The following is a 19,182-nucleotide window of genomic DNA, read 5'->3' as shown; positions in this document are numbered from 1 at the left end:
GATGTAGTGTTTAATGATTCATCAGTTGCATATGCTTTTAAGAGTTCTTTCTGTTATTAGGGTTAGTGAGCCTATGCATAAGATAATATGTATCTTTAAAAATATTTTGATTTTTTAATTACTCTTACAGCTTGGGCCAGAACTCTGAAGTGTCCTCTATTCTGTCTACCTTTATCAGTGTTCCCAAATTTACCCTTTGTACCACAAACACTGGTGTAGATGATTAAGAGGAATTATTCTTCATTGGTGTTTTAGGAACCCTTACTTCAAGGATGTGGCCATGGACTTCACTGAGGAGGGGAGGGGGCAACTAGACCCCACACAAAGGATCTTGTACAAAGAAATGATCCTGGAGCCCTATGGCAACGTAGTCTTAGGGGGTGAGGACAACTACTCTTGGTAGGATTTTTGTTTCCTTGGTTGTTAAAACCTGTGGGCTCTTCAAGTATTTAACTAAGCAAGGGCTTCGGAGTCAAATATCAGAGTGTCCAAGTCACTATTTTTTTAAAAAATTTGATTATTGAAGTACAGTTGACAAAATGTTATATTAGTTTCAGGTGTACAGCATGATGATTTGGCAATTCTATACATTACACAATGCTCACCATGATAAATGTACTTACCATCTATCGCCATGAAGTGTTATTACAATGTTACTGACTATCCCGATGCTTTAGTATTTAAAGTAATTATAGAGGGGCACTTGGATGGCTCAGTGGTTTAAGCCTCTGCCTTCAGCTCAGGTCATGATCTCAGGGTGCTGGAATCAAGCCCCACGTCGGGCTCTCTGCTCAGTGGGGAGCCTCCTTCCCCCTCTCTCTCTGTGTACCTCTCTGCCTACTTGTGATCTCTGTCTGTTAAATAAATAAATAAAATCTTTTAAAAAATTTAAAAAATAATTATAGATAAGCATGAATTTATTGCCATTTTGTTAATTTTCTTTCTGGTTATTATAGTTCTACTCTGTTCCTTTCCTCTTCTTTTGCTCTCTTCCTTTGTGGCTTAATGGCTTTCTTTAGTGTTACAATTGGATTCTTTTCTCTTTATTTTTTGTGTATCTATTTTAGGTTTCTACACCCTATGTAGATAGCAGTCTATGTTACGTCAATGGTCACTTAAGTTCAAACAGCATTCTAAAAGCATTAAATTTTTACTTCCCCCTTCATATTTTATAATATGTCATATTTTACATCTTTTAATTTTGTGAGTCCCTTAATTTTTTATATGTAATTAATTTTACTACTTTTGTCTTTTAACCTTCATATTAGCTTTATGAGTGACTGATCTACAACATTTATTGTATCTTTGTTTTTACTCATGAAATTTTTTCCATAAACACACTCACACCCACACCCACACACCCACACACACACTTCTAGTTAAGACCTTATTTGCTTAAAGACATTCCTTTAACATTTCTTGTGAGACTGACTTAGTGGTGGTAAACTCCTTTAACTTTTGTCTGGGAAATTTTTAAATCTCTCCATCAGTTCCGAATAGTAACCTTGCTGGGCAGAGTATTATTGGTCGTAGGTTTTTTTCCTTTCAGTACTCTGAAAACATCATACCCTTCTCTGCCCTTCAGTTTCTGCTAAAAAATCAGCTGATAGCCTGTTGATGTTTCCTTTGCATGTAACTAGTTGCTTTTCTCTTGCTGCTTTTAAGACTCACAATTTTTAATCTTTAATTATTATGTGTCTTGGTGTGGACCTCTTTGGATTCATCTTGTTTGGGGACTCTGTGATTCCTGGGCCTGGATGTCCATTTTCTTCCCCATGTTAGGGAAGTTTTCTGCCCCTTTCTCCTTCTAGAGCCCCTATAATGTGAAGAGTATGCTTGATGTTGACCCGTAGATGCCTTAAACACACACACACACACACACACACACACACACACACACACACACACAATTTTATTTATTATTTTTATTATTATTTGCTTTTCAGCGTGGGTGCTCTCCAGTACCCTGTCTTCCTGATCACCAGTCCATTCTTCTGCACCTCTGATCTGCTATTGATACCCTCTTGTGTATTTTTCCACCTGATTGGTTCTTTTTTATATTTTCTATCTCTTTGTTAAAGTTCTGAGTTCATGTGCTTCTCCACGTCCAGTAAGCAACTTTATGACCATTATTTTGAACTCTTTATCAGGTAGATTGATTATTTCCATTTTGTTTAGTTCTTTTTCTGAAGGTTGTCTTTTACTTTCATTTGGAGAATATTCCCACCTGTCCTCATTTTGTTTGACTTTCTGTGTTTGTTTCTGTGAATTAGATGGAACAGCTATTTCTCTAGTCATGAGGGAATGGCCTTCTGTAGGAGCATTCCCTGTGTAGATTGTGTGGGGCTGGCTGCATAGAGTTGCATGTAGCAGGCGTGGGTTGGGGTTCCCAGAGCACTATGCACCAGGGCTGCCCTATTGAGATAGCTGGAGTTGAGGCATGCACGGGTCAAGAGGTCTCTAGGTGCTCCATGCAGAGGCAGCCCCAGCAGGCATCTAGAGCTGAAGTCGGTGTGGGCTGGGAAGTCCTATTGTGTTCCATGCAGGTGGTACCCTGATGCATCATCTGGAGTTGGAGCAGGTATGGGCTTTTTGTGTCCTGGGTGGTTTGCTGCCATGTTGCCTTGGCGAGATGGGAAGAGCTATAGTGGGTACTGTCCAAGGTTGTCCTAATGTGCACCATGCTGAGGTTGCCTTGGTGGGACAACTGGAGTTCTGGCAGGGGTTGGGGAGATACCTTGGTGTCACAGCTGGGACTCACTAAGGCAGCCAGCTGGCCAGGGCACCAACACCCTATTTCTATCTGTGATATCAAGGTGGAGGGGAAGCATAAACAATGGTGTTTCTCAGCCCCTCCAACCCTAAAGAATGTTAGTTACCAAACCTCCTCTAGGGCCACTTCCTTTATATTCCAGTTGTTCTTTTAAACCATGGCTTTTTTCCCTATGCCTCAGGGTGGCTAAGGCTAGTGTGGTCATGATGGCTATGGTTCCTGGACCATGCTCCTTTCTCTGCCATCAGGGTTTAGGAGGAAAGTAAACAATGGTGCTCACCTGCCCCTCTGACCCCAGAGAGTGTTTTGCAGGTCACCCACTATTCGGCAGAGACTCAGGGCTGGTTCCTTTAAATTCTAGTTACCCTTTTAAACTGTGGCTTTTTTTCTGTGCCCCAGAGAAGAATCTCCTCCTGGTCCCTCAGTACCGTCCCTCCTAATTTTACTGTGGTTTGCAGTATCTGGGGTAAGATTCTGGAAGTTACCATGTCTCTGTCTCTCCTGCCATTCTCTGTGTGGTCCCTCTATCCTTTGTTGTTCAGAATCTGTTCAGTCCATCCTCAGTTGTCCTTCGGGGAAATTTCTCTGTAGGTAGGCATATATTCACTGTGTCTATCTAGGTGAGTTCAGAGTCTTTCTATATCACCACCTTGGACCCTTCCTCTCAAATCACTATTGAAGAAAGAAAAATGTTGCTACCTAAAAAAAAAAAAAATGAGTTTCCCTGCCCCATTTATATTTCTTACTTTTCACTTTGAGGTAAATTTCATATAACATATAATTAAACCTTTTAGGGCATCTGGGTGGCTCAGTCATTAAGCATCTGCCTTTGGCTCAGGTCGTGATCCCAGAGTCCTGGGATCGAGGCCTGCATCAGGCTTCCTGCTCTGCGGGGAGTCTGCTTCTCCCTCTCCCTCTCCTGCTGCTTGTGTTTTCTCTCTTGCCGTGTCTCTCTCTGTCAAATAAATAAAATAAAATCTTTAAATAAAAAAATAATTAACACTTTTAAAGTATACAGTACATTTTTATTTAGTACATCAGTATTTTGTAACTACCTCCTCTATCAAGTTCTAAAATAATTTGCTAGTGAGGTACTACATGTTGGCTAATTGAATTAAAAAAAAATATTTGTGTCTCCCTAAAAGAGAGCATCATATTAAGCATCACTCCTTATTCCTCCTTCCTATAATTACTTTTTAATTAGGAAAATATTAACAGATAATGCACATAAAGTAAAAAGTATCCTACAGGCTATTTTCTTTTCTTTTTTTTCTTAAGTAGGCTCCATGCCCAGCATGGAGCCTGATGTGGGGGTTGAACTCATGACCCTGAGATCAAGATCTGAGCTGAGATCAAGAGTCAGACACTTAACTGAGTCAACCAGGTGCCTTCAGGCTATTTTTCCATTTATAGCCACATATAAGCAGTACATGTATATAAGCTAACATATATTTATTTTGTGTATTTATCTATTTTGAAGGACAAATTCTGCAACTTTCCTTTCAGTTAATAATATATGCTAGATATCTTTGCAGGTCAAGATATTTAGACCCACTTCAGTCTTTTTGATGGCTTTATCATATTTCATTTTATGAAATATTGGTGTACAGAAATTTTTAAACACATGCTTTATTGATGGATAGTTAAGGTACCATTTTTTCTCAATTATAAATAATGCTGAAAATTATGTCCTTATACTTGTATTTTGGATACTTGTTCCAATATTTCTATAGATTGAATAAGAGATTTGGTAGGTCAGAGACTGTATATTTACTGTCAAATTGCCCCCTGAAAAGTTCGAATCCATTTATATTCTCATTGTGAGAATTCCCATTCTTCACACTCATAGTGGCTCCTAATCTCTTCTTCTTCTTTTTTTTTTTTTTCGGCTCTCTAAAAAGTAACAGTTATCATCTTTTGATTTCCCCCTTCCCTTCAAGACCTGCTTTTCCTCCATTCTTCCCCTCTTCACAGAAAAAGGGAAACTCTACTCTTCTAGTTGAGTAGACCAAAAGCCTGGAGTCATTGTTGACTCCTTTCACCCCCAAATACATACATTGGCAAATCTGCCAGTTCTACTTTCAAATTATATCCAGAATCCTATCACTCCTCACTATTTGCATTGCTGTTATCCCAATCAACCCTCCCCCCTCTCATTATTAGATAACCTCTATCTTTTTATCTTTTCCAACTCAGCAATCTCTTTCAGAAAACCTTTACCCCTGAAAGTTAACAGAAGTACATGCATACAGAAGTTTTTATACATTTCAGGAGTTTCATTACCCTCTTGCAGCCCATCCATACACCCCTATCCATTCTAATAGCTGTATAATATTCAATTGTAGGAAAATACCTTGATTTATCCAAACACTTTCTAATTGAATCAAATATTTATAGTGGGCACTGTTCTAGACACTGGAGTGACAGCAGTGAACTGAACAAAGTCTCACTCACATGGCACTTACATTTGGGGATGAGGTGGATAATAAAAAAGGTAACAAATGTATATATTTCAGATGATGATGAGTGCTCTGAAGTGGGATAAAGGAAGATTGGGGAAATGGTAAGCTAGAAGTGTGACCAGGGAGGGACTTTCTGATAAGGTGACATTCCATAAAGAATCCACTATTTTTGAATCTTAGTCTGTTTGGGCTGCTATAACAAAATGCCACAGAACGAGTAACCTGTAAATAATGGAAATTATGTCTCACAGTTCTAGAGGCTGGAAGTCCATGATCACAGTGCCAGTGTGGTCAGTGAAGGTCCTCTTCAGAGCAGTAGACTTCTTGGCAAAGTGATCCTTACACAGTAGAAGGGTTAGTGAATTCTATAGGGCCTCTTTTACAAGGGCACTTGTCCCAGTCACCAAAGTTCTGACTCTATGACCTAAAGCACCTCCCAAAGACTCTACCTCTTAATACCATCACCTTGGGCATTAGGTTATCAACATACAGATTTGGGGATGGGGGAACATAAACATTCAGACCAGAGCATGATGAATGTGTGCCTTTTTTTCCCCACTTACTTTGCTGTTAGTACTTCAGTCTACATTATTGTACATTTGTCTGGTTAATTCCTTAAGAAAACTCTGTAGAAGTAGAATTATGTCAAAGTGTATGTATTTTAAGACTTTTAACACCTCCCCCTCCCAAAACACATGCAGTGGAAATATCTGTATGCTAGTCATTGTTCAAAGCACTTTATTGGAATTGATTTAATCTTCACAGTAACCCTGTGAGATAGATGGATATTGACATCCCCATTTTATAGACAAGGGAACTGAGGCATAGATCTCTGTTTTTCTATCCATTCTGTAACCTTATTTTTAATCTTTGCTTTATCATAGACATGATTCCATACCTGTATATCTGTATCTACCTCATCCTTTTTTAAAAAAAAAAAAAGGTTTCATTTATTTGTCAGAGAGAAATAACAAGAGAGCACAAGCAGGGGGAGTGGCAGCGAGATCAAGAAGCAGGCTCTCTGCTGAGCAAGGAGCCCAATGAGGGACTCAATCCCAGGACCCTATGATTATGACCTGAGCTTAACCGACTGAGCCACCTGGGCATCCCTACCTCATCCTTTTTTAAAAGCTGGGGTGTATTCCATTTGTAGAAGCACCATAATTCATAATTAACTGGTCTCTTGATGGACATTCAGACTATTTCTAGTTTGGCATATTATGCTGTAATTAACATTTTTATGTGTGTATCTACATAAAGTCTTAAAAAGATTTATACAGTGATTTTGGATTTGATAGTTTGATGTTTCTCTTCTACCAGTGGATCATATGTTTTGTCCTAGTTAATGTGTTTTTTAGAATTTTAATTCCAGTGTAGTTAACATACAGTGTAACATTAGTCTCAGTTGTATAATATAACAATTCGACAATTCCATATTTTACTCAGTACTAATGAAGAAAAGACTACTCTCTTTTTAAAAGATTTCGTTTATTTGAGACAAATTGAAGAGAGAAAGCATGAGAGAGGGGAGGGTCAGAGGGAGAAGCAGAATCCCTCCTGAGCGGGGACCCTAATGCAGGACTTGATCCTGGGACCCCAAAATCATGACCTGAGCCAAAGGCAGATGTTTAACTGACTAAGCCACTCAGACGCCCCATAATTTTCTCACTCTTACTTACAGTCTTTTTACTTAGAGTCCCCTTTAACATTTCTTGTAGGTCTGGTTTTGTGGTCATGAACTCTTTTAGCTTCTGTTTATCTTGGAAACTATCTGTTCTTCTATTCTGAATGACAGTCTTGCTGGATAAAGTATTTTTGGCTGCAGATTTTTTCCTTTCAGCACTTTGAATAGATCATGCTACTCCCTCTGTCCTGCAAAGTTTCTGCTGAAAAAATCCACTGAAAGCCTTTTGGGGTTTCTCTGTATGCAACCATCATCTTTTCTCTTGCTGTTTTAAAAATTCTCTATCACTCCTTTTTGCCATTTTAATTACTATATGTTTTGGTGTGGATCTCCTTGGGCTGATTTTTTTTTTTTTTTTTTTTTGAATCTCTGTGCATCCTGGATCTGGGTATCTTTTTCATTCTCCAGATTAGGGCAGTTTTTAGTTATTATTTCTTCAAATAAATTTTCTGCTCCCTTTTTTTTTCTCTTTCTCTGGGATCCCTATAATGCAAATGTTATTACACTTGATGGAATCACTGAGTTCCCTAAGTCTATTCTCATTTCACAGATTTTTTTTCTCTCACCTTCTCAGCTTGATTACTTTCCATTACTCTGTCCTCCTGTTGCTGATTCTCCCTCTTTGTTAAGGGTCTCACTGATGTCCTCCACGCTTTTCTCAAGTCCAGTGAGTATCTTTATGATCACTGCTTTAAATTCTCTATCAGAAATATTATTTATAGCTGTTTCACTTAGATCTCCTGCTGTGGTTTTGTCCTGTTCACTTGTGACATATTCCTGTTTCCCCGTTTTGTCTAACTCTGTGTCTCTTTCTGTGTTAGGGAAGTCCACTATTGTCTCTTGCTCTTGAAAGTGGTGGGTGGGTTGTGTACTTTTAACAAGGTGGTGCTGGTCCTCTTCCACAGGGGACATGCAGCCACCACTGAGAGACTAGGGTGGCTAGGGCTGCTGCATAAAGCAGGGGAGGAGCAGGCAGTTTCAACAAGGTATACACATCCTCCACAGGAGGTAACCAGCTACTGCAGCTGCCAGGACTGAAGCCCTACAAAGCGCACAGTTGGGAGACACTTGGTTGGCAAAATTTGCACTGGTCTTCTGGGGATGAGGACCCCCAGTGCTGGGACTGGGGCAGGCTCAGCTGGAGGGGGTGGGGCAGAATGTAAAGAAATTAGGTAGTGAATGCCTGCACCACACTGGTTCCTGCAAGTGACCATGTATTTATGTGGGGAGCAGGGGAGAGAAATGGTGCCTGCCCTCTCCTTTGCTGTTGTAGGAGTCTCCCAGTGAAATCTGCCCCTCTAGGACACACTTTGTGATTAATAAATAGCTCTCCCGGGCGCCTGGGTGGCTCAGTGGTTTAAGCCGCTGCCTTTGGCTCAGGTCATGATCTCAGGGTCCTGGGATCGAGTCCCACATCGGGCTCTCTGCTCGGCAGGGAGCCTGCTTCCCTCTCACTCTCTCTGCCTGCCTCTCTGCCTACTTGTGATCTCTCTCTGTCAAATAAATAAATAAAATCTTTAAAAAAATAAAAATAAAAATAAAAATAAATAAATAGCTCTCCCTCCACTATGCCCCAGGCATTTTTCAAACTGCTACTGCTATACTGAATCTCTATGGGCTCTTTGTTATGCTATCTCTTTAATGGCAGTGACTGTGATTCCTCTTGCCCTCTAGCCTCTCCCAGAGCCAAGCCTGCTGATTTTTGAAGTTCCAGGCTTTAAGTACTGCTGCTTGTAATAATTCATGAAATTTGACCCAAAGCCAAATGCTATGGGGATTCATCTATTCTGTGTAGGCTCCCTGGTGTGAAAATCTTTTTCTCTCCCCTCTCTGCACCTGTGGCTCCCTCCCTCCAGCCGATAGGCCACAAGTATGTTTAGTTCCTCACTGTATCTCCATCCTTCCTACCCTCTTCCATGGTAGTGGAAATTTAGTTGTAGAGTTTGTTCTGCCATTCTTGTTGTTTTCTGGGTTACTTATAGTGTTTTGAGTGTTTATCTACTTGTAGCTGTAGACAAAGTGAACTTAAGGTCCTCCTATTCCACCATCTTCCTTGGAAGTCCCCTATAGTTAGTGTGTTTTGCCTTGAATTCTGCTTTTTCAGATATTAATGTTGTTCATCTGTTCTCTTTTAGTTAGCATTTGCCTGGTATGTATTTGTCTCTTGCAAGCTGAATATGGTTGGATTTTTTTAACCCAATCTTGGAGTCTCTAAGACTTTAAGGGGAACTTAGCCTTTTTACATGTACTGTGATAAATTAATACATTAGGTCTGATTCCTGACATTTTATGCATTCTAATTCCTTACCGCCTTCCCTTATTTGGGAGTTCTAAATGAATTCTTATTTCTTTCATTTTTCCCCTTCATTATTTTTATCCTTCAAGATAATCTTTTAAGATTATAACATATTTTAAAAGTTGTATTTCTTTGGGTTTTTTTTTTTTGTTTTTTAAAAATTTTAAAAATTGATTAACATATAATGGATTATTTGCCCCCAGGGGTACAGGTCTGTGAATCATCAGGCTTATACATTTCACAGCACTCACCATAGCACGTGCCCTCCCCAATGTCCATAACTCAACCACCCTCTCCCAACCCTCCCACCCCCCAGCAACCCTCAGTTTGTTTCATAAGATTTAAGAGTCTTTTATGGTTTGTCTCCCTCCCCATCCCACCTTGTTTCATTTTTTCCCTCCCTACCCCCCACGACCTCCCACCCTGCCTCTCAAATTCCTCATATCAGAGAGATCATATGATAATTGTCTTTCTCTGATTGACTTATTTCACTCAGTGTAATACCTTCTAGTTCCACCCACATCACTGCAAATGGCAAGATTTCAGAGCTTTGATGGCTGCATAGTATTCCATTGTTTCTGTGTATCTGTGTGTGTATGTGTGTGTGTGTATATATATATACACACATATATATATGTATATATATATATATATATCACATCTTCTTTATCCATTCATCTGTTGATGGACATCTAGGCTCTTTCCATAGTTTGGCTATTGTGGACATTGCTGCCATAAACATCCAGGTGCACCTGCCCCTTCAGATCACTACTTCTGTATCTTTAGGGTAAATACCCAGTAATGCAATTGCTGGGTCGTAAGGTAGCTCTATTTTCAACTTTTCAAAGAAACTCCATTTTTTAAATTCTTAAGGAATCTCCACACTGTTTTTCAAAGTGGCTGCACCAGCTTGCATTCCCACCAACAGTGTAGGAGGGTTCCCCTTTCTTCGCATCCTCGCCAACATCTGTCGTTTTCTGACTTGTTAATTTTAGCCATTCTGACTGGTGTGAGGTGGTATCTCACTGTGGTTTTGATTTGTATTTTCGCGATGCCAAGTGATGTTGAGCACTTTTTCATGTGTCCATTGGCCATTTGGATGTCTTCTTTTTAGAAATGTCTGTTCAGATCTTCTGTCCATGTCTTAACTGGATTATTTGTTCTTTGGGTGTTGAGTTTGGTAAGTTCTTTATACATTTTGGATACTACCCCTTTATCTGATATGCCATTTGCAAATATCGTCTCCCATTCTGTCAGTTGTCTTTTGGTTTTGTTGACTGTTTCCTTTGCTGTGCAAAGCTTTTGATCTTGATGAAGCCCCAATAGTTCATTTTTGCCCTTGCTTCCCTTGCCTTTGGCGATGTTTCTAGGAAGAAGTTGCTGTGGCTGAGGTCAAAGAGATTGCTGCCTGTGTTCTCTTCAAGGATTTTGATGGATTCCTTTCTCATACTGAGGTCTTTCATCCATTTTGAGTCTGTTTTTATGTGTGGTGTAAGGAAATGGTCATTATTCTATATGTGACTGTCCAATTTTCCCAACACCATTTGTTGAAGGACTGTCTTTTTTCCATTGGACATTCTTTCCTGCTTTGTCGAAGATTAGTTGACCATAGAGTTGAGGGTCCATTTCTGGACTCTCTATTCTGTTCCATTGATCTATATGTCTGTTTTTGTGCCAGTACCATGCTGTCTTGACGATTACAGCTTTGTAATAGAGCTTGAAGTCTGGGATTGTGATGCCACCAACTTTGGCTTTCTTTTTCAACATTCCTCTGGCTATTCAGGGTCTTTTCTGGTTGCATATAAATTTTAGGATTATTTGTTCCATGTCTTTGAAAAAATGGATGGGATTTTGATAGGGATTGCATTATATGTGTAGATTGCTTCAGGTAGGATACATTATTTTCACAATGTTTGTTCTTCCAACCCATGAGCATGCAACATTTTTCCATTTCTTTGTGTCTTCCTCAATTTCTTTCATGAGTACTTTATAGTTTTCTGAGTATAGATTCTTTGCCTCTTTGGTTAGTTTTATTCCTAGGTATCTTATGGCTTTGGGTGCAGTTGTAAATGGGATCAATTCCTTAATTTCTCTTTCTTCTGTCTTACTGTTGGTATATAGAAATGCAACTGATTTCTATGCATTAATTTTATATCCTGACACTTTACTGAATTCTTATATGAGTTCTAGCGGTTTTGGAGTGGAGTCTTTTGGATTTTCCACATAAAGTATCATATCATCTGCAAAGAGTGAGAGTTTGACTTCTTTTTTGCCAACTTGGATGCCTTTTATTTGTTTTTGTTGTCTGATTGCTGAGCCTAGGACTTCTAGGACTATGTTGAATAGCAGTGGTGATAGTGGACATCCCTGCTGTGTTCCTGACCTTAGGGGGAAGCTCTCAGTTTTTAATTTTTTATTTGCTGGGGGTTTTTCATAGATGGCTTTGATGATATTGAGGTATGTACCCCCATCCCTACACTTTGAAGAGTTTTGATCAAGAAATGATGCTGTACTTTGTCAAACGCTTTTTTAGCATCTATTGAGGGTATCGTGTGGTTCTTGTTTTTTCTTTTCTTAATGTATCGTATCATATTGATTGATTTGCAGATGTTGAACCAACCTTGCAGCCCAGGAATAAATGCCACTTGGCTGTGGTGAGTAATCCTTTTAATGTACTGTTGGATCCTATTGGCTAGTATTTCTGCATCCATGTTCATCAAGGATATTGGTCTTTAATTCTTCTTTTTGATGGGATCTTTGTCTGGTTTTGGGATCAAGGTAATGCTGGCCTCATTAAATGAGTTTGGGAGTTTTCCTTCCATTCTATTTTTTTGGAACAGTTTCAGGAGAATAGGTATTAATTCCTCTTTAAGTGTTTGGTAGAATTCCCTTGGGAAGCTGTCTGGCCCTGAGCTCTTGTTTGTTGGGAGATTTTTGATGACTGCTTCAATCTCCTTACTGGTTATGGGTCTGTTCAGGTTTTCTATTTAGTCCTGGTTCAGTTTTGGTAGTTTATATGTCTCTAGGAATGCATCCATTTCTTCCAGATTGTCAAATTTGCTGGTTTATAGTTGCTCATAATATGTTCTTATAATTGTATTTGTTTGGTGTTGGTTGTGATATCTTCTCTTTCATTTGGGATTTTATTAATTTGGGTCCTTTTTCTTTTCCTTTTTTAAAAAAGATTTTATTTATTTTTTTGTCAGAGAGAAAGAGAGAGTGCACAAGCAGGCAGAGTGGCAGGCAGAGTTGGAGAGAGAAGCAGGCTCCCTGCCGACCAAGGAGCCTGATGCAGGACTCTACCCCAGGACCCTGGGATCATGACCTGAGCCGAAGGCAGCGGCTTAACTGACTGAGCCACCCAGGCATCCCTTCTTTCTCTCTCCTTTTTACAAAGTCTGGCCAGGGGGTTATCAATCTTATTAATTCTTTCAAAGAACCAGCTCCTAGTTCTGTTGATTTGTTCTACTGTTCTTTTGGTTTCTGTTTCATTAATTTCTGCTCTGGTCTTTATTATTTCTCTTCTACTGGGTTTAGGCTTTCTTTGCTGTTCTTTCTCCAGCTCATTTAGGTGTAGGGTTAGGTTGTGTACTTGAGATCTTTCTTGTTTCTTGAAAAAGGCTTGTATTGCTATATACTTTCCTCTCAGGACCGCTTTTGCTGTGTCCCAAAGACTTTGAAAAAGTTGAACATTTTCATTTGTTTCGCCAAATTTTTTAATTCTTTAATTTCCTGATTTACCCATTCATTCTTTAGTAGGATGCTCTTTAGCCTGCATATATTTGCGTTCTTTCCAACTTTCCTCTTGTGTTTGAGTTCTAGGTTCAAAGTATTGTGGTTTGAAAATATGCAGGGAATGATCCCAATCTTTTGATACCTGTTGAGACCTGATTTGTGAAATAGGATATGATCTATTCTGGAGAATGTTCCATATGCACTAGAGAAGAGTGTGTATTCTGTTGTTTGGGATGGAATATTCTAAATATATCTGTGATGTCCATCTGGGCCCACGTGTCATGTAAAGCCTTTATTTCCTTGTTGATCTTTTGCTTAGATGATCTGTCCATTTCAATGAGGGGGTGTTAAAGTCCCTTACTATTATTGTATTATTGTTGATGTGTTTCTTTTATTTTGTTATTAATTGGTTTATATAATTGACTGTTCCCATGTTAGGGGTATAGATATTTAAAATTGTTAGATCTTCTTGTTGGACAGACCCTTTAAGTATGATATAGTGTCCTTCTTCATCTTTTAGTATAGTCTTTGGCTTAAAATCCAACTTATTTGTTATAAGGATTGCTACCGCAGCTTTCTTTTGATGTCCATCAGCATGGTAAATTGTTTTCCACCCCCTCACTTTAAGTCTGGAGGTGTCTTTGGGTCTAAAATGAGTTTCTTGTAGATAGCATATCAATGGTCTTATTTTTTTTTATCTATTCTGATATGCTTTGTCATTGGAACATTTAGTCCATTTGCATTCAGGGTAACTATTGAAAGATATGAATTGAGTGCCATTGTATTGCCTATAAGGTGACTGTTACTGTATATTGTCTCTGTTCCTTTCTGGTCTGTTACTTTTAGGCTCTCTCTTTCCTTAGAGGACCCCTTTCAATATTTCCTGTAGGACTGGTTTGATGTTTGCAAATTCTTTTAGTTTTTTATATGTCCTGGAAGATTTTTATCTCTCCTTCTATTTTCAATGATCACCTAGCTGGATATAGTATTCTTGGCTGCATATTTTTCTCATTTAGTGCTCTGAATATATTGTGCCAGTCCTTTCTGGCCTTCCACGTCTCTATGGATCGGTCTGCTGCAAATCTCATATTTCTATTGTATGTTACAGACCTCCTGTCTCGAGCTGCTTTCAGGATTCTCACTGAGACTTTGTCACTGAGACTTGTAAATTTTACTATTAGATGACAGGGTATGGACTATTTTTATAGATGATTTTGTGGGGGGTGCTCTGTGCCTCCTGGATTTTGATGCTTGTTCCCCTTGCCAGATTAGAGAAATTCTCTTCTATAATTTGCTCCAATATACCTTCTGCCCCCCTCTCTCTTTCTTCTTCTTCTGGGATCCCAATTATTCTAATATTGTTTCATCGTATGGTATCACTTATGTCTTGAATTCTTCCCTCGTGGTGCAGTAGTTGTTTGTCTCTCTTTTTCTCAGCTTCTTTATTCTCCATCATTTGGTCTTCTATATCATTAATTCTCTCTTTACCCTCATTTATCCTAGCTGTAAGAGCCCCATTTTTTATTGTACTTCATTAATAGCTTTTTTTTATTTCACCTTGGTTAGATTTTAGTTCTTATATTTCTCCAGAAAGGGATTCTATTTCCCCAGGAAGGGATTCTCTAATACCTTCCATGCTTTTTTTTGAGCCCAGCTAGCACCTTGATAATCATCATTCTGAACTCTAGTTTTGACATTTTACTAATGTCTGTATTGATTAGGTCCCTAGCTGTCAGTACTGCCTCTTGTTCTTTTTTTTGTGGTGAGTTTTTCTGCCTTGTCATTTTATCCAGATAATAATAGATGGATGAAAGAACAAAATACTAAAAGGGTAGCAATGACCGGGGGGGGGGGGGATTAATTTCATATATATATATTTTTTAATATTTTATTTATTTGAGAGAGAGAGAGAGAGAGAGAATGAGAGAGAGTGTGTGTGTGAGAAGGGGGAGGGTCAGAGGGAGAAGCAGACTCCCTGACAAGCAGGGAGCCTGATGTGTGACTCGATCCTAGTACTCAAGGATCATGATGTGAGCCAAAGGCAGTTGGTTAATCAACGAGCCACCCAGGTGCCCCCAGAAAAATATATATTAACCAAAGCTGAAGATACCCGAACCTGGGGGAGAAATAAGGGGGACAAAAGAAAATATATATGTGTATGTGTGTGTGTGTGTGTGTGTGTGTGTGTGTGTGTATAAATTAGACTGGTGAATAGAACAGAGATATACACTTGATTTTGGGTGTATTTTGGTATGATAGAAGAAACTACCTCCTAAAGTTTTAAAGAAAGAAAAACATATATATATATACACACATATATATGTATATATACATATACATATATACATATATATACACACACACACACACAAATAGGGTAAACAGAATGAAGGGATGGAATATGACTGTAAAGATGAAAATTTAAAAAGATTCTAAAAAAGGAATTGATAAGAAGATGGTTGAAAAAAGAAAAAGAAGAGGAAAGAATGTGATCAGGCTGAGGACTAGAACAAAGCAATGCACTAGACTTTTGGTATATTTTGATCTATTAGAAGAAATTTTAAAGAAAAAAAAGCTGTATGTATACAAAAAAATAAGATTAAATACAATGAAGGGATAAAATATGACTATAACAATGAAAATTAAGATTTTTAAAAAGATATTTATAAGATAAAATAGTTTAAAAACATTAAAATAGGAAAGAGGAAAAATTTAAAAATAGAATAAGAAAAAAATAAAATTAAAAAAACTTAACTTTGAAAGACTAAAGGGTCATGGGAAAAAAACCATGAATTCTATGTATTGCTTTCCACTAGCTCTGGAGTTCCACAGTTCTCATTGATTGGTGACCTTGGTCTTGGCTGGATGTTTTTGCTGATCTTCTGGGGGAGGGGTCTGTTGCCATGATTCTCAAATGTTTTTGCCCGAAGTGGAATTGCACTGCCCTTGCTGGGGCTGGGCTTAGTAATCTGCTTCATTTTGGTCTTGGTAGCTTTTGTTCCCTAAACACTTTCCATACTGCTTTGGAGGATAGGAATGAAAATGGCAGCCTCCCAATCTCTGGCCCTGTAGGAGCCAAAAGCTCAGGGCCCCACTACTCAGTGCACCTTCAGAGAAAAGCAGTCAATCCCTCCTGTCTCTCTGGTCCCTGGCTGCACTCCCTGCTCACCCAGCCTGTGACTGAATGTTTCTATCTCTGGTGACAGCCCTGTCTGGAGTCTCCAAACCCAGAAGATTCCTGCAGCACATTCCCACACCGCTCCTCCCAGAGGAGGAAGGAGGGGGTCTCTCCAGATCTGCCACTTTTGGGGTTCCTGCTCAAAGAGCAGAGGCCCAACTGTGCCTTGGATCATGATTTAAGGTAACCCTGAGCTGAGAGCCCACTCCTTGGCTCTGTCTCTGCAGCCAGCTTCCCCACTCCAATACTTGGCTGCTGTGCCACACTCAGGCACCCCAGGTCTTTCTGTGACCCTGTGAGTCCTGAGACACCACTTCTCCCCTCACTTAGCCTCTGGAGCAACATCCCCCAGTGAAGCAGACCTCTAAAAGTTCCAATTTTGTGCTCTGCTGCTCTATCACTTGCCCCTCCCCCCATCCATCTTCCTGAATGTTGCCTCGGATTCACTTCTCTACACGTCCTACCTTCCAGGAAGTGGTCAGTTTTTTGTTCCTAGAATTGCTGCTCTTCTTCTCTTCTATCTGCTGTTGAGTTTGTAGGTGTTCAGAATGGTTTGATAACTATCGAGCTGAACTCCTGGGACCTGCTGATATTTAGGTCTCCTACTCCTCCACCATCTTGCTCCTCCCTCTCTAAAAATTATATTTCTGTCAGTGACAAGTTATTTATAACTTCCACTCTCCAGAATATAAGGCCATTAGCAAACTTTTTTTTAAACACTTTTTTTTAAAGATTTTATTTATTTATTTGACAGAGAGAGATCACAAGTAGATGGAGAGGCAGGCAGAGAGAGAGAGAGAGAGAGGGAAGCAGGCTCCCTGCTGAGCAGAGAGCCCAATGCGGGACTCGATCCCAGGACCCTGAGATCATGACCTGAGCCGAAGGCAGTGGCTTAACCCACTGAGTCACCCAGGCGCCCCATTAGCAAACTTTTACTTAGCTTTCACACACCCTCTCCCCATGTCCTGTGTTTTGTTGAAACCATATATAATTGTGTTAATTTTTTGCATTGTACTTCATTTTCTCAGATTAAAATGGCCTTAATTTTTATGGCAGCTATTTTTTCCATGATTTCTTAAATCCCACATCTGTTTTTTGCTTGAATCTGTTTTCACTTGCCAACAAGCTTTTTGAATCTCTGTGTGTTGGTAAAAGTATTTGTATTCACCCCCATCTTGAATACTATTGTGGCTGAGTTGAGACTTCTAGATTCAAATCATTTTCCCTGAGAATGTTTTAGCCATTTTATATCTGTTTTTGAGCTCCTGATTTTGCATCTTCCAATCTGATACATTCATTTAGTAATTTTCTCTTATTCTTCTTTAATCTGTTTTTTCTTTTCCCTCCCTTCTGAAAACATTTAGAACTTTGTTTTTTTCTGTTTCTCCTTGGAATTTTGAAGTTTTCCAGAATGTCTAGGTATGCAGCCTTTTTTCCCCCCAAAATTGTGTTTGTCAGTCACTGAGCCCATTCCTCTCTGAATCCTTCAGCTCAGAGAAGTTTTCCTATATTATTTCATGAGAATTTTGTTGAGTGAAAAGGAAGAAAAGCTTTTTTGTTTTCATTATTCATTTCTACCTTTTATATTTCATGTTTTCCCTTTTCATGAGATTTTATTTTGATTAGTTTGGGTCATCTTTGCTTTTTTGAGAGTATCTTCCTTTTGCCTATGTAAGGGAATTATCAGCTGAGGTTTAGAATTGACTATATAGTCTTTTCCCCTCAGGACACTAGAGACATTGTCACTATCTTCTGCCAATCTTATTCTCTTTTCAAGGGAGTAACTTGTTTTATTTTGTTTACTGTTTTTATGCTTTTGTTTTCTTAATCCTTGAAATTCAAACATTTCATCCAGATATGTATATGTTAGTTTGTCTTTTTTTTTTTTTTTTTTTTCAAAATTCCCACATGGTAGTGGGGGGGATACTTTCAATCTAGAGGATCAAATTTTCTTACAGATTAAATAAATTTTCTTTAATTCTTCTGTTTGTTCCTTCTGGATCTCTTATATATAGAGATCTTCTAGATCTATCCTTCACAACTTAATATTTTTCTCATAATTACACTTTTTAAATCCTTTCTGTCTGAGTCCTGGTAGAATTCTTCTAGTTGGTCTTTTAATTGACTACTATAATTTTCCACATTCTCTAGTCTGATATCCTATTGCTTGCAGCCTTGATTGAGATTTTTAACTTGATATTATTTTTCACCATTGTAAACATCTTCTTCTTCTCAAAGCATCCCGTTTTCCACACAGGCAAGAAACTTTACGACTGTGCTGAGTATGGGAAGAGCGTCCATTGGAGCATAGATCTTCACTATCATCAGAGAATTCACACTGGGGAGAAACCTTTCAGATGTGATACATGTGACAAAGGCTTCAGTTATAACACAAAACTTTGTGTTCATTGGAGAGTCCACACAGGAGAGAAACCTTTTAAGTGTGAAGAGTGTGGCAAGGGCTTCACTCAGAGCTCCAATCTTCACATCCATCAGAGAGTCCACACTGGAGAAAAACCTTTCATATGTGATACATGTGGCAAAAGCTTCAGTTACAACACAAATCTTCATGTTCATCAGAGAGTTCACACAGGAGAGAAACCTTTTAAGTATGGGGAGTGTGGCAAGGGCTTCCATCAGAGCGCTAATCCTCACATCCATAAGATAGTCCACACTGGAGAGAAACTCTACAAATATGGTAAGTGTGGTAAGGGCTTCAGTCAGAACATAGATCTCTAAGTGCATCAGAGACTCCACACAAGAGAGAAACTCTGCAATTGTGTGTGATTCAGAGCATCAGTCTCCAAGTTTATCAAAGAATTCACACAGAGAAACCATTAAATATGATAAATGTGGTAAGGGTTTCAGTTACAACATGAACTTTCATGTTCATGAGAGGGACCACAGGGTCTCACAAGGGTAGAAACCTTGTGTACCTGAGAAGTGAGCTCAAGTCTTCACATTCCTCGGATCCCAGGTGGGAGAAATCCCCCACACACATGGAACATTTGGTCAGAACTTCTGCTAGAGTGTATTTCTCCCCCTTTACCAGAG

At 39.0% G+C, this 19,182-nt stretch overlaps 1 protein-coding gene across 1 annotated transcript in view; it reads left to right on the top strand.

Annotated features, from left to right (window-relative positions):
- Window positions 1-18,653, top strand: part of LOC123950768 (zinc finger protein 684-like) — a 34,071-nt gene extending 15,418 nt beyond the window's left edge. The window contains exons 5-6 of the mRNA XM_046019195.1: window positions 11,823-11,869; window positions 18,386-18,653. Of these exons, the coding sequence (XP_045875151.1) occupies window positions 11,823-11,869; window positions 18,386-18,439 (101 nt within the window). The 3' untranslated portion in view covers window positions 18,440-18,653. The remainder of the gene's footprint in view (window positions 1-11,822; window positions 11,870-18,385) is intronic.
- The last annotated feature ends 529 nt before the right edge of the window (window positions 18,654-19,182 follow it).

Source organism: Meles meles, chromosome 1, assembly GCF_922984935.1.
Source record: "Meles meles chromosome 1, mMelMel3.1 paternal haplotype, whole genome shotgun sequence".
In the NCBI taxonomy this organism is placed as follows: domain Eukaryota; kingdom Metazoa; phylum Chordata; class Mammalia; order Carnivora; family Mustelidae; genus Meles; species Meles meles.
This window is presented reverse-complemented; position numbering and strand designations above follow the sequence as displayed.